The sequence below is a fragment of the Rhinopithecus roxellana genome, chromosome 3 (assembly GCF_007565055.1).
Source record: "Rhinopithecus roxellana isolate Shanxi Qingling chromosome 3, ASM756505v1, whole genome shotgun sequence".
Taxonomy (NCBI): domain Eukaryota; kingdom Metazoa; phylum Chordata; class Mammalia; order Primates; family Cercopithecidae; genus Rhinopithecus; species Rhinopithecus roxellana.
The window spans coordinates 159,523,062-159,538,080 of NC_044551.1; the positions used below are offsets into that span (position 1 = coordinate 159,523,062).

A 15,019-nucleotide genomic window follows, 5' to 3' on the forward strand; every position below is an offset into this window, starting at 1 on the left:
CTTTCCTGTTATATACTTCCTGTGTTACATTTCAGAGTGAGAGGATGTGCTCAGAACCAGAGTGGGCACAGAACATCTGGCTCACTGGTTAGCCGCTCTGATGGGTAACATTTAGTGGCTTATTTTCTACCTCTCTAATGGGACCTGATGGCAGTGTCAGGTGTCCCATTTTTATCGTTGGGGTGGGAGAGCACCATTAAAATGGTCTTTAACAAAGTAGGTCAATGATTTGTATTTCAAGAAGAGAAATTTGGGGACATGGAATGAGAGCATGTTATTTGGGTTAGTTGAACAGTTCCAGAAATTATTATGTATTTTTAATGCCAGTTAGAGACCTAGAAACCTATTTGGGGAGGTCAGGAAACTGGGTATGAGATCTGAGTCTTTGTAGGTGCTCTGTCTAGAATCTCCATGGAGAATGTATTTTGGACATATACAGTGAGACCTGGATAAGATAGATGGCTTACATCTCCCTCCCTTGGACAGCCAAGCCCACAGCTGACAAAGCCGCTGACAAAGCCACTGACAAAGCCACCAACACCTAAGGAGCAGGCTGACCCTTCTGCCTTCCCCTGACTTTCTGTCTACATACGTTAGTCATTAAAAGGAAAAAAAGCAATCCAAAAACATGTATTTTTTCTTAGATAACATGATTATACAGACAATACATGTTCATTGGAGAAAGTTTAGAAATTACAGATGGATAAAAGAAAATGCAAATTATGCCTATAGTACTGATTAGAGATTATCATTTTGGTTTTATAGCCTTTTCAACAGTTCATGATCATCCCTATGTATCATTACTCTCTAAGATGGTTTTTAGTGGCTACATAATACTCCAGGTATATTGTGTGAAGACTTTTTGAACTGATGAACTGTTTTTGGATGCTTAGGTTGCATCTCTCTCTCTTTTGTCCATGATTATTAACCAATTCTTTTTTTTTTTTTTTTTTTTTAAGATGGAGTGTTACTCTGTTGCCCAGGCTGGAGTACAGTGGCATGATCTCGGCTCACTGCAACCTCTGCCTCCCAGGTTCAAGTGATTCTAGTGCCTCAGCCTCCCCAGTGGCTAGGATTACAGGCGCGTGTCATCATGCCAAGCTAATATTTGTATTTTTAGTAGACATGGGGTTTCACCATGTTGGCCAGGCTGGTCTCAGACTCCTGACCTCAAGTAATCCACCCACCTTGGCCTTCCAAAGTGCTGGGATTACAGGCACGAGACACCGTGCCTGGCCAATTAATCCGTTCTTTTAAAGCCAGCTCCCATTTCTCTGCTTGCTCCCCTACTCCCACCCCATTTTTTTGTTGCTGGTTTAGCAGAACCTTGGGGACAAAGAGAAGATACCTTACCAGAGTGTCACAGAATAAAAAATTTCATATGTTGAAAGCATGATTTAAATTTATTTGAACCATACTAATAGTACAGTTGACCCTCGGTATCTGTGGGTTCCTCATCTGGGGATTCAGCCAACCACAAATCGAGAATATTGGGTTGGGAAAAGAGCATCATTATTGAACATGTTCAGACGTTTTTCCTTGTCATTATTCCCTAAACAGTACAGTATAACAACTATTACAGAGCATTTACCTTGTGTTAGGTATTATAAGTAATCTTGAGATGATTTAAAGTATATGGGAGGATGTGCTTAGGTTATATGCAAATACTATGCCATTTTATATCAGGGACTTGAGCATCCATAGATATTGGTATCTGTTGGGAGTCCGGAACCAGTGCCCCACAGATACTGAGGGACAACTGCAGTAGAATATCTCCACCACTTAAGTGTTTTCTGTGAGTCAGATGCTTTCGTTAAGTGTTTTTACAAACTTTATTTCATTGAACCTTCACAACACTTTTAATGAGGTATGTACTGCTCTGTTCATTTATAAATTAGCAAACGGAAGCATAGAGAGATTAAGTGTCTCAGACAACTAAAAAGTGCTATTGTCAGAATTTGAACTTTGGTCTAATGCCAACCCTTTTGCTTGGAACTATTGTTAAACTGCTGACTATAAATTGTTAGCTGAGCCCTTAAATCTTCTGTTTTCTCATTTACAAAATGGGGACATGAGTGCTTACTTGGGAGCATTGGAAGGGTTAAATGGGGTAGCATGTGCAAAGCAGCAGATACAAAAATGTAGCAGCTATTGCTACTCTAATCATTATTTTCACCTTTTGTGAGATAGTAATAGTATAGACGTTTAAAAAAATTGTCTCTCTGCTGTCTCTACATCTGAATCTCTGGCTTGCTCAGTGGAGATAAATCCTCATAATTATATCTAGAAATTAGACTGGACCTCATACTCTGGCCAATATTATATTGAATTTAATCCAGATGTCTTGGTTGTAAATCTGTCTAGTCACAAGAATCTGCTATCTTTTCTGGACTGTTTGGGATGCTGAGTTATCAAAAATCATTATAAAAGCAACGCATCACATGAGTGCCCCTCCCATCCCAACCCATCTCACTACCCAGAGGTGATTACTTAAGAATACTTCTTCAAGTCTAATGTAAGTATCAAAGTACTTCACAGAAAGTTGCCTTATTTATATAATTATTTGTGTTAAGGACTGATCTCCATTCTCTGGTCATGAATTATTTCTGTTCCCAGTATAGAAGTTTACATTTCCTCGCACCCCCAACTATACACACTCCTGCCACTCAGCAGACTCGAACACTTGGGCAATTCTGGGGTAAACCACAGCACAAGACACTCCAAAACATATCTAGACTGGGTTATTATGGGATCTAGGACAAGGGAACCCTTCTTTCCTTAGGTATCCAGGACCAGGGTACTCTTTCCTAATCTCTGCTGAATTTCTGAAGTCATTTTAGTTAAAACAACCCACATAAGAAGCTGATTGCCCTAGCAAGGAATCTAGAACTGGGGACTGGTAGATTTTTTTTTTTTGAATACAAATAAAGATAAGGTCTTTATTAATCCAGTCAACAAATGTTTATTGTACTCTAGCTGTATGGTAGACATTGTTGTAGTGTTGGGGGGATAGTTTTGAACAAGATTAAATTCCAGCCTTATGGAGCTTTTATTTCTGTGGGCAGACAAACAAGTAAACAAGTAAGCAGGATGCTACTGGATAGTATAAAGTACCATGATGGAAATAAGGTAACACTGAGTGATGGATGGTAGAGGTTAGAGGCAACTTTAGATTATGTAGTCAGAGAACACTTCTCTGAGGGGCTGAATGACCTTCCATTCTGGGCATATAGTTGGTGACCACAGTGTTGAAAATTGTGAGGCATCCCTTTATTAAAGGAAAGACTGTGCTGAATAGTATTTTTTCCCATTGTATTTCTCCTTCTATTTTTGTAGGCAGAATAATACTCTTACTCATTGGAATCATGACCACCTGGAATCTTAGTGATCTTGGTAAGACAGAATCCATTTCTTATATGGCAGACAGACCAATATTTTAGAAGTCATAAACCTTATTCCACTCTTTCTTATCCAGAATTTCCCAGTGGCTTCCCATGCCATTTGTAATACAATTCTGATACCTTACCATGGTTCGTGTGGCCTTATATGATCAGGCTTCTGCCTACCTTACCTAATGCCTCTCTGACCTTCTGCTTTCTACCTCACTGTGCTTATACTTGGCTGACCTCAGATTCCTCTGATGCTCTGAGCACTTTCCCCCCACCTTCCCTTGCTGTTTTTCTGGAATGCCTTTGCTACAGATTTTTATGTCATCATGTTTTCATCCTTCAACTGTCAGCCAAAGGTCCTCTCAAAGAGTCCTCCTCTGACCATCTGACCTAAAGTCTCAGGTTTCTGTCCCATCCTTCCCCTTCTATGTTGTTACCCCATTTAATAGTCTTTATGGTACTTCTCATCCTCTAAACTCCCCACTGCTTGCTGAATAAATTATGTCAAATGTTCCTTCAGAGGGCCCTTCTCAACCACTTGACTTTTTTTCTAGAAGCAACTCTAAGTGTTGATGGCCTTAAGCATCTCTTGGTTCTCCTTAGGTTTTATTTTGCTTTAAAGATTTTTTTTTTTGAGACAGAATCTCTCTTTGTCGCCAGGCTGGAGTGCAGTGGCACGATCTTGGCTCACTGCAACCTCCGCTTCCCGTGTTTAAGCAATTCTCCTGCTTCAGCCTTTTGTCTTGGATAGACCAGGTGTGACTGCTCTGATAGGATGCCATCTGGCTTCCTTTGGGGTAGCCCAAGAAATGATGAGTTAAAAGAAGTAAGAATCAGAACTAAGTGTAGAATAATGCTGTCACCAGCCTCCATCTCCTATCTCGTTCTTTTGCCAGTGTGCTCATTCTTTTTCTCTCTTACTTCTCTATTGCTTTACTTTTCTCAAGTAGGGGAAAGGGGAGAGAAATTGAATGTTTCTAAATCTGTGTCATAAGTAGCACCATGCAGGAGGGCCAGGTCTGCTTGACTGGGCCAGTTGACTTTCGGTGAATTGATGTCTTTCCTAATCTTCACACCTAGAAGAAATGGACTTTTAGCTAACTCTTAAATTGACAAAGCTGTTTGTGAATATGAAACTGCTTTAAAAATAGATATTTTGAATATTAGAGTGTATATTCTCCTCCCTACCCCTCGCATTTAAAGGTGTTAAGTTGGCCGGGCATGTTAGCTCATACCTGTAATCCCAGCACTTTGGGAGGCCAAGGCTGGTGGATCACCTGAGGTCAGGAGTTTGTAACCAGCCTAGCCTGACCAATATGGTGAAATCCCATCTCTACTAAAAACACAAAAATTAGCCAGGCACGGTGTCACGTGCCTGTAATCCTATCTGGGAGACTGAGGGACGAGAATCGCTTGAACCCAGGAGGCGGAGGTTGCAGTGAGCCAAGATCGCGCCATTGCACTCCAGCCTTGGCAACAAGAGCAAAACTCCATCTCAAAAAAAAAAAAAAGGTGTTAAGTTTTGACAAATCATTTTAGTTATAGTAGCACAAATGGGAAGGTACACTTTATAAGCCTCCTAATCAATTACAAAAGAGTCATTTTTCACTTTCCTTTGAAATTAAAAGAAATTTCTCTTGTCTTTGTCCATATTTCAGGCCTCTCGTTGGTTCGTATTTCAGGCCTCTCATACGTTGTTTGCTGACAGCATTTCTGTGTTGGAACCACATCTCTTGTTCTTCCAGTAGATACCCTCAGGGCATAGTTTCTGCACAGAATTTATCTGAAATCTTTAGTGACCTTTTGCAGGATTTAATATCAGTTCATTTGGATAGTTCCATGTGCATAAATGGGTCTTAACAGGAATTTAGCAAACAAAAGACAGTGCCTCCCATACAACTTCTTGTTTTTTAGGCTTGCTAAGTAAAATGTAAGCAGAAGAGATTGTCTCTGTCTCTCTCTTGGGCTTTGGTTTCTGTGCTTTTTTGTGGAACACTACCATTCTTAGGTATTTAGAGTGGGTAGGGAGAGTGAAGGAACAGCATCACCTCTTCTCTATTTTTGCTCACACAGATGCCCTGTTTGGCGACATCTAAGCACTAGAGACTTATTGACCCACATTTTTTTTTTCCTCCTTCTCCTCCAGGGTACTGACCGTGCAGAGATCTAGTACCACAGTTACTTCTAAAATGTGTTGCCAAATGTAGAAATCTCTATCCCCATTGACTTCTCAGTTGAAAATTAGTTCATGACCTAGAGACTGAGAGCACCCTGGCTGTGCTTTCAGAGCAGGAATCCTTGGATATAGCTGTGGAATGAGCAGCGTTGGAGGATTTGAGAAAATCCTGGACCTGAAATGCAAGCTGGCCTGTGTTTTCCTGATGTGCACGGTGACTTTTATTGTGCTGATTTCTACTATCTTGATAAATAATAACATTAAAGTTCTTTCTGTGTTCAAAACCTTTTCCTTGTTTTCCTATCAAGCTGTTTTTGAAAGCCTATTTCATCTGTTTTCAGCAACACTGATAACTGATGTTCATCGAAGGCAGAAAGGTTGGAGGAACTTTGGCCAGTGTGGGGCAGACAGAAACCCACATGTGTTCCCCTTAGACATCAGGGGCTTTGTCAGCTGCATTCTGCCAGCTTTGTAGAACAGCATGAATCCACTCCTGCCCTCGAGTAGTGGGACCACAAACAGGACATGGTGCATGACCTGGAGACCTGACATTCGTTCCTCTGCCTGTCCACTGGAATGACCAGGCTGAGGCTGGTTGCCAAGCAACCCTGGACCTAAAAGCAGCAGGAGAATTTGCCCACTGATTGTTATATCCCTTTGCTTTTTTTTTTTTTTTTTTTTTTTTGGTCTTTCTTTAGAGGCTTGAGGGGTCATAGCTTTGGGTGGCAGGAGATGAAGCATGCTAATTTGAAACATTGATGGTGAGTCTTAGTGTTTTAGTCTCACCGGTCCCAGCTCTAATCCGATCACTTGATGTTAAATTAGGAGGCCTTAATGTCTCTCTGAGAGCCCTAGAGAGATGGAATAGATGGGGAAAAGAGAGTGGAACCCCTTCAGGTCTCAGTATGGACATGGAGTATTGGTGAGGAGCTTTGCTGACAGTGAAGGCAGTGCTTGTTATCACCATTCTCTCAGTTGGTTTTATTTGTTTATTTTTTCTTTTTCTTTTTTTTGAGACAGAGTCTCACTCTGTCACCCAAGCTACCAGCAGTGGCGTGATCTTGGCTCACTGCAACCTCCACCTCCCGGGTTCAAGTGATTCTTGTGCCTCAGCCTCCCGAGTAGCGGGATTACAGACATGTGCCACCATGCCTAGCTAAGTTTTGTATTTTAAGTAGAGATGGGGTTTCTCCATATTGGCCAGGCTGATCTTGTACTCCTGACCTCAAGTGATCCACCTGCCTCGGCCTCTCAGAATGTTGGGATTACAGGCATGGGCCACCATGCCCAGCCTCAGTTGGTTTTAGTAAGTTACATTTGTAGATATGGTGCTTCTCTTCTGGCCACACCAAACAGGGTGTTTTCCATGGTGAATGAGAGAAGAACCAATCCAAGTGGCTTAAACAGAGAGGGAATTTGTTGTGGTATGTTTCTGGAAAGCCTAGTAATGTTCTAACTGAAGACCTGCCAGACTCTCATGACTCCAAAGGATATCAGCAGGCTCTGGTCTCTGCATCTGTCAACTCCACTCTTCTCTAGGCTGGCGCCATTCTCAGGCAGCCTTTTCCTTCACATTGGTGGGATGACTTGGCCATGATTTTAAATGGAAGCCCTCAGCGTGGTTCTCATTGGCTCTTTGTTGAAGCCTGTGCTCATCCTTGAGATAATCCCTGAAGCCAACCTGACTGAACCCTAGAGTAGAGTTGACAGTGGGTGAAATAAGTGTTCTGAGAGTCAGGGAGGGATGATTTCCCAGAGGAATACTGGGGTGCTATAAATACAGAAGGAGGGGGGATAGAGGCCAAGGCAATGCAGTTACTCCACACTGGCATAAGTAAATTGAACACGGTCATCTGTGGAAGAGAAAAGGCCCTGCCTTCCAGATATAGCATGGTTGTTACCCACATTTGAAAATTACTTTGGGCGATCAGGCTGTGGTTTAATAAAGTAACCCTGGAAATTCAAATTTGTAGGGGGAAAAAATCAGATAGTTTTAGGATTTTAGTATTAGGCACCACCAGGATTGGGCAGACGGTGAGCAGCCTAAGAATAGTGTTTGGGAGTTAAGTGCCTAGACAGTAGGGGACAGGGATGTCAGGCAGGAGGGAGAGAGGGGACTGCCCCTGTTGGAACAGATGATAAGAAATGAAAACAAAATGATATATGAGAACTATTAAGTAATGCCACAGAGTTCTGTAATACCCCAGTCAACGATTGATTGTCTTATAGCCCAGCCAGTATGAGAGCTTGTTCCTTATCTTCCACAGTCTCTTTCTCTTTATGATATTTACATTTTGGGAAATAAACTACAACTAATAGAACTTGTTGTGAATCTGTTGATGTCTCGTATAATGGATTAGACTACAAAGGTAGGCAAGCTTTTTCTGTAAAGGGCCAGTTAGTAAATTTTTTAGGCTTTGTGCACCACATAGTGTCTCTGTCGTATCATCTTTTTTTAAAAAAAATTTACAGCCCTTTAATAATGTAAAAACCATTCCTAACTCACAGGTCATACAAACACAAGACAAGAGCCACATTTTGCCTACCCCCAGAATGGATTTTGGAGTCAGATAGACCTGGGTTCCAGTCTGGCTGTTGCCCATTGACTTTGTGGGCATTTTAATCTCTCAGAAAGTCAGTTGCCTCAGTTTTCTCATCTGTAAAGTGAGGCAGATGAAAGTGACCACCTCATAGGGTTATTATGAGGATTACTCAGAAAGTATTGGCTCTCTGGAATGATATTGTTGACTCTTTACCACCGCACAGCATGCTCTGGGGAAGAAGAGGCCACGCTCTAATGGTCTTTATAATCTCAGTTGTTCTTCCTCTTTTGGTGCCTCCTTTTTCTCTGTTCTGGGCAACTCTTCATCAGGTTTTGGGAACTTGGTGCCAATCTCAGTTTCATTTCTGGTGTGTTCAGGAAGTGACCCACATTTTAATCCATATTTGGCAGTAACCAAAATAAATTGGCTTGGTTCATTACCCAAGTGTAGAATATGTACTTGTTTTGGTTCCAGCCCCAAATTCCCTCCTTATCCACTTCTTCATTACATTCCAATTTATCAGCCTATCAAGGCCTCTTATTAAAGCCAGGAGGAGAATTTTTTCCAGTTTGAAAAGAGAGAATGTTAGAATTGTGGAGTTTTGTTTGTTGAACTTGGTAGATGGATGTCAGCAGGTTTGGAAAAGGGGCTGAATTTATCCCCAGAATCTCAGCCCTATTACCTACCACTTTGTACAGGTAAGTTATGATGGAATGGATAGAAATCATGTGACCTCTCAAATCCCCAGGATCCTGAAAGTATCTGCCTTTCTAAAGACTTTCTCAAATGTCATCTCAGCAAGTTCTACCCTGACAGCCTCCCCCATCCCACTTCTCTGCTCTACTTTTTTCTGTAGCACTTATCTTGTTTTAACATGCTGTGTAATTTACTTTGTTTACTAAGGTAAGTTTTTCTGTGTGTGTGTGTATGTGTGTGTGTGTGTGTGTGTGTCTGTGTGTGGGTGTCTGTGTGTTTGATCCGTCTCTGCTACTAGAATGAAAACCCCACAAGGGCAAAGGTGTTTGTCATTGTTCATTTCTGTATAACCAGTGCTTACGATGGCATCTGCTGTATAGATAAATATTTGTGGAATTAATGAATAAATGCTTTGATTCTTATATTGGAATGTTTACTACATCCTATTCTCTCTGGCCAAAGAAGACATAAGACTTGGGTTTAAATATTGACTCTGCCACAGATTGCCTCTGTCTTTGAGCAAATTATTTAATCTCTTAGGACCATAGTTCTCTTATCTTTAAAATAAGGGGTTAGAGTAAATGATTGCTAAAGTTCTATAGTTCTGTGATTATAATCGCTGGTTAAAAGAGATGATGTAGTGCCATTAAAATTCCCACATATATTTCCTAAAAACAGTTTGAATTTCATTGATGGGCAAAGTGAATCAAGAGTTTCAGAAAAAGTCTTTGGAGGCACCTTCTGCTTTCACTAAAACATTTCTCAAGTATTACAGTGTAATTTCTTTCAAGAACATTTCTGCTAGCCCTTTTAGGATAAAGTTTAGACTTCTCAATAGGGCTTTCTGAGCCCTGTGGACTCTGGCCCCTGCCAGCTTCTCCAGCCTCACATTGTCTATGTGTGTAAGCTCTCTGCTCCGGTCCTTCTGAATCTGTTTTGATTTTTTCTAATGGATAATGGATTTCCCACCATCAGTCCACTGAGTATTTCTGTTCTTTCTGCCTGGTGTCTCTGGGACCATCCCTGTCCTCCTTTGGCCAGTGCCTACTGGTTCTTTAGGTCTCAACACACAAGAGGGTGTGGACTTAGGGAGGGATTGACAATGGGGTTCCATTTCCACTGGGAAGCTCTCTAGCTAAAGTGTGGTGTCAGAAACTGTGACTAGCCTGGTTGGCTAGATCATCTGTGCAATAAGAATCCAAAAGTTGTTGGAATTAGATTGCAGAAGGTTTAGGTGACACAGTGAAGAGTGTTCAGTGGACACTGGGAAGTCACTGTAAGTTTTTTGAGTAGCGTAGTGACATAATCAAAATTGTGTGAACTAAATAGCCCAGATCTACCTCAAAGAACATTGAAAATATCATTTTTCTGATCTCTAAAACGTCCTTTGGGAGATAAATGCTAGGTTTCCTGTTTTGTAAATGGGGAAAAGCTGGGATGCTTAATGATTAAAGGACTGATTTTCAGCATCATAGGAAATCTGTTGATTGATTGAGCCAGTGTTTTTATAATTAGATAGAATTGTGATCTGCAGGATTGATGAATGTTGCAAGTAGCTTTGTTCATTTTTCAAGTGGGCAACAAGATGAATATTTGAGTGTTGAGAAGCTGTCCCTGAAAGGTGACTGACTCATGGATTCTTCAGGAAGCTTTGGCAGAGACTTAGATTCTGCTTAGAAGATAAGTGATGCTTTTGGGGGTGGTCACAGGGTGATTTTTTGTATTATAGCTGTCTGTGCTCACCCTATGTGGTTACTTATGTTGTGTTGACTTGGCAAGATCAAAGAACAGGTGGATGCTGATTTCCCCTTCTTAGCTAGTTTAGGAATCAAGAGTTCTCTCACAGCAACCCTTGTCTGTGATTCCATTCTATTTAAACCTTAAGGCAGGTATCTCGGTTTTGCAGCTTCATTAACAAACTGTTTAAAGCTGAGTTTGAAAAGGCAAGTCTTTGGTGGTATGATTGATAATCTCCAAAGACCAGTTCCCACTCTGTTGGGGGAGTGCTTTTCAAACTTTAATGTGCATCCAGATTGCCTGGGGACCTTGTTAAAATGCAGGTTCTGAGGTGGGGCTTGACATTCTGCATTTCTTACAAGCTCCGGTTGATGTTGATGCTGCTGAGTTGCTTGTACTAGATCAAGTTTCCCTTTACTTGACCCTTCTTCTTTTCCCCTATGTCCCAGCCTTTCTCTTTCTTGATGTCTTGGACAGTGGTCCTCATTTAGGGGCTACTAGCGTTTGCCAGCTGGACTCATTGATTAGCTTGTGACTACCACTATAGCCAGGGTGGTCTTTTCAAAATGAAAATCTGATCACATATGCCACTTCAGTGCTTAAACCCTTTAGTTGTCTCCCATTGCTGTTAGAATGGCCGCCTTATTGTGGTCTGGCTTCCTTTGCCTCTCCAGTCGCATCTAACACCATCTCTGCATCTTCCGGTAACAGGACCCTTTTTCTGCCCCCTTTGATGCTCATGTGCCTCCTCTATCACAGGGCCGTGGTACATGCAGTGCCCTCTGATGTAGCATTCCTCCACTTCCCTTCACCTCTTCCTCCTTTTACATCTCAGCTCAAATGCCACTGCCTCTGGAAGCCGCCTGTTTTCCTAGTCTAGTGACCTTCTGTCATTGGCAGGCTTCTTTGGTGTATAGCTGGGACCAGCATCAGAGAAACAGGTTCGGTTGGGTCATGGTTGGATATTGTGCTCTCAAGTGGAGCATTGTGTAGCATTTTAGGAAGTTGTAGATTGCCTAAGCGTTGTCTTTCAAAAGCCACTCTGCCTGGAAGTGTGGTGATGGTGCAAGTACACTTCGTGGTATGTAGCGAGAAGAGGAAGAGCCAAGAGTTTCCGCCCAGGACCTATCATGCCATCTAAAGCTGGGTTTGTTTCTGTGTATGCACTTGGTGAACAGTTATATATCCCTGCCCACTTCCCCATGCTTCTCCTTTTTCTACTGGTCTTGTCGTTTTATAAATGCAGAAACTATACCCTCAGGGAAGGAACTGACTAGTTCAGGGCTGTAGGATATATGGCTGACCTGAGAAAAGAATCTAGGTCTCATTGCAGCATGGAGCTCCTTCATCCATCAGGCCAGGCTGGTCTGGCATTTCAGTGGTAACCTTGAAGGCCCAGTAGCTGTCTGGCAGCTTTCCTGGGCATGGGAACAGCCCTGTTTAGGTGATGCTGTTCCTTCCCAATCTGGCATACCTTGAAGAGACAAACCTGAATGTGTTCCACATTAAACCTAACAGACATCGCTAATTTGGTCACCTTTTCTGCTTTTACTCTTACTGTAAGAGTAAAGTAATGCTGCAGGTATTCACTCTTACAGCAGTGAATGGTATTAGGCGTAACAACTGTGGTTTTTGTGTGTTTTTTTTTTTTTTGAGGTATATTGTAATGTATTTTTATTTTCTTTAGAGATTTATGTTTCTGCAATTTGGTTCTTTCTTACATTTGTTACAATTCAGACTGTAAGATCCCCTTAGATGCTAAGCTCCATAAAGATAGGGTTCATGGCTAGATCCTGAGTAGTATGCATGGTGCCTGGCACATAGTAGCCATTCTACAAATGCTTGTCAAGATGAATGTCTTAATTTGTAATATGGTGAGAAGTTTACCCTCCATCTTTCAACAGTCCTGAGAGTGGATGCTTTGAGGCTGAGAGAATTTGTACCTGTGAATTCCTCTGCAGAATTTATTCCTTGAGCTGTAGGAATGACATATGCCTTAGTTCATTTTGTGCTGCTCTAACAGAATACCACAGACTGGGTAACTTAAAACCAACAGAAATTTATTGGCTCAAAATTCTGGAGGCTGGGAAGTTCAAGAATGAGGGGCCAGCGTCTGGTGAGGACGGGTCTGCTTTCTATGTCATCCCATGTTGGAAGGGCAAAGAGAGGATGAGAGAGGCAAAAGGGAGCCAAACCCATCCGTTTATAAGAACCCATTCCTCTGATAATAAACTCACTCCCATGATTACAGCATTGATTCATTCATGAGGGCGGAGCCCTCATGGCCTCATCACCTCTTAAAGGTCCTCACCTCTTTGTACTGTTACAGTGGCAACTACATTTCAAACATGAGTTTTGGAAGGGATGTTCAAACTGTAGCAAAATGTAATTGACTTCACAGCTGCTTATTCACATGCTGGAGTCACTGGCCTGATGTAGTGGAACACATAGTGTTAAATGAGCACGTTTGACTCATTGGTACAAATTTAAGTTGGTACCTTGTCCTTGAATGCAGGCTCTCAGAGAGCCATACTTCGCATTTTCCGGCACAATGATCTAGAAAGCAATACCTGCATAATAAGTAACTATAAAAAATCCAGACTAAGTTTCTGAATGGTGAATAATGTTTGCACTAACTTAAAAGCTTCAAGATTGAGCCTTTAAAGGGGAACTGGGGAGGGCTCTAGAGACATGCAGCTTATTCGCTTCTGTTCTTTAGTGACTCATTGGAGTCCTTCCTCCTACTTTCTCTGTCTCTGTCTCTCTCTCAAACTGCCATCAGAAGGCCAAGGTCTTTTTCTTTTTCTTTTCTTTTTTTTTTTTCTGAGATGGGATTTCGCTGTTGTCACCCAGGATGGAGTGCAGTGGCGTGATCTCAGCTTACTACAACCTCCGGGTTCAAGCAATTCTCCTGCCTCAGCCTCCTGAGTAGCTGGGATTACAGGCACCTGCCACCATGCCCAGCTAATTTTTGTATTTTTAGTAGAGACGGGGTTTCACCATGTTGGTCAGGCTGGTCTCCAACTCCTGACCTCAGGTGATCCACCCACCTCAGCCTCCCAAAGTGCTGGGATTACAGGCGTGAACCACCATGCTCAGCCTCGAGGTCTTTAAGTCTTTTTCTTATCTAATTCCATTATTTGTGTGTGCTTTGTTAATAGACCTGCTTATGGTGTCAGTTCAGTAGTTTCCCAGCTTTCCACAACTATTCTTGTGAACCTGGCAGCACGTTCTCATGTGCTCACATATGATTTGATCTCCATAGCTGGAAGGTGTCTGCCTGCAAACTGGAAGGTCTTAGAATCAGGGTGGGAGGAAAGCAGAGGCCATGCCAGAGAGAGATCAAAATGATGCCAGCTTCATTTTTTGTTCCAGTCTAAGAAGGTACCCAAACCTCCACATTGTATGGCTCCTGTTTCTCCCTGATGGGGAACATCAGGTCACAGATGGGGCTCTGGGCAAGAGTGTGTGTGTTTGCCTGTATGATTCAGTCATCAGCTTACTGCAGGTGCCGCTTCCTGTTCTTGAGGCATCTTTAACTGCATGATGGTGGCGGTGTGGTTTTAGTTGGTTGGAGCACAGGTCTGACTGCTTTTTATTTCTTTTTAACATTTTTTCTGGGCACAGCTTTGCCTCTTTCCTCTGGGTTTGAGCTGTGGAATTGCTGCAGGAGCTTTTTGCATTGTGTTTCACACATCATCTCGTTCTCCCTCCTGTCATCTTGAGGTTCACATCTGTACTATTCTAGTGCTGCACTGTGGGATAATAAGAGTTACAGTCATAGCAGATAGAAATTGATGACACTCTACGTGCCAGACCTTAAAATCCTGTATGTACTGTCATTCAGTCGTCAGAATTTTATAACGTATAGTGTCACTACTGTGCCACCATATCTTTTTTTTTTTTAGATGAGGAAAGACATGAGATCCATGGGAAAGACACTGGATGCCCCTTTTTGGTAAAGACAAACACAGACAAACATGAAAACCCCAAACATCTATTTGAGAAAAAGAGTGGGTACCTTGCCTGAATCCTTGGCATATTTTCAAGGCTGCCTGCTAAGGTGTAAGATTTACTAGAGGTTTTTTTTTCTTTTTCTTTCTTTCTTTTTTTTTTTTTAGAACTGTTACCAAGGAGATGGATTGCCTTCCAAAGGCAAATATGATGAAGAATTCCCCACCCCCCCAACCCCCGCCTTTGGCTGCTCTTGTGTTCGAAGAATGTCACTGTACCCAACTGTTTTCCTTGCAAGGAATAGGGATGAAAGTGCCTTGTCTTAAACTTTTGTGGTTAGAGAAGCCCACAGCCCTTAGGGAAACATTGCATTTTTTAAAAGATGACTTTAAATCCTTGCTGTTGATGCTTATGTCTAAGGCCAGCCATTGGTCTGGGATCTGTGTGCAGAGTTGCCTTCTGTCTGGTGAGACTGGAGTGGGTGTGGGTCAGATTCTGTGACCTCGTGGAGAGAGGCTAAAAAC

General features: G+C 42.1%; 1 protein-coding gene and 1 long non-coding RNA gene across 7 annotated transcripts in view; both read left to right on the plus strand.

Annotated features, from left to right (window-relative positions):
• The window catches only part of ARHGAP26 (Rho GTPase activating protein 26), a 459,132-nt gene that overhangs the window by 16,423 nt on the left and 427,690 nt on the right, over positions 1–15,019 (plus strand). The window contains exon 1 of one of the 5 annotated variants that reach the window (XM_030927930.1): positions 8,693–8,806. The exons of the other annotated variants lie outside the window; for them this stretch is intronic. Coding sequence (XP_030783790.1) covers positions 8,734–8,806 — 73 coding nt within the window. The 5' untranslated portion in view covers positions 8,693–8,733. Of the gene's footprint in view, positions 1–8,692; positions 8,807–15,019 lie in introns of those variants that run through there. 5 annotated transcript variants of the gene reach the window in all.
• LOC115896553 lies at positions 983–5,794 on the plus strand. Of its 2 annotated transcripts, XR_004056473.1 has the most exons (4): positions 983–1,033; positions 2,365–2,515; positions 3,337–3,393; positions 5,536–5,794. It is a non-coding gene; the product is annotated as an uncharacterized LOC115896553 (long non-coding RNA). The 2 variants fall into 2 exon arrangements; XR_004056472.1 differs by lacking the exon at positions 983–1,033 and having other exon boundaries at positions 2,121–2,515.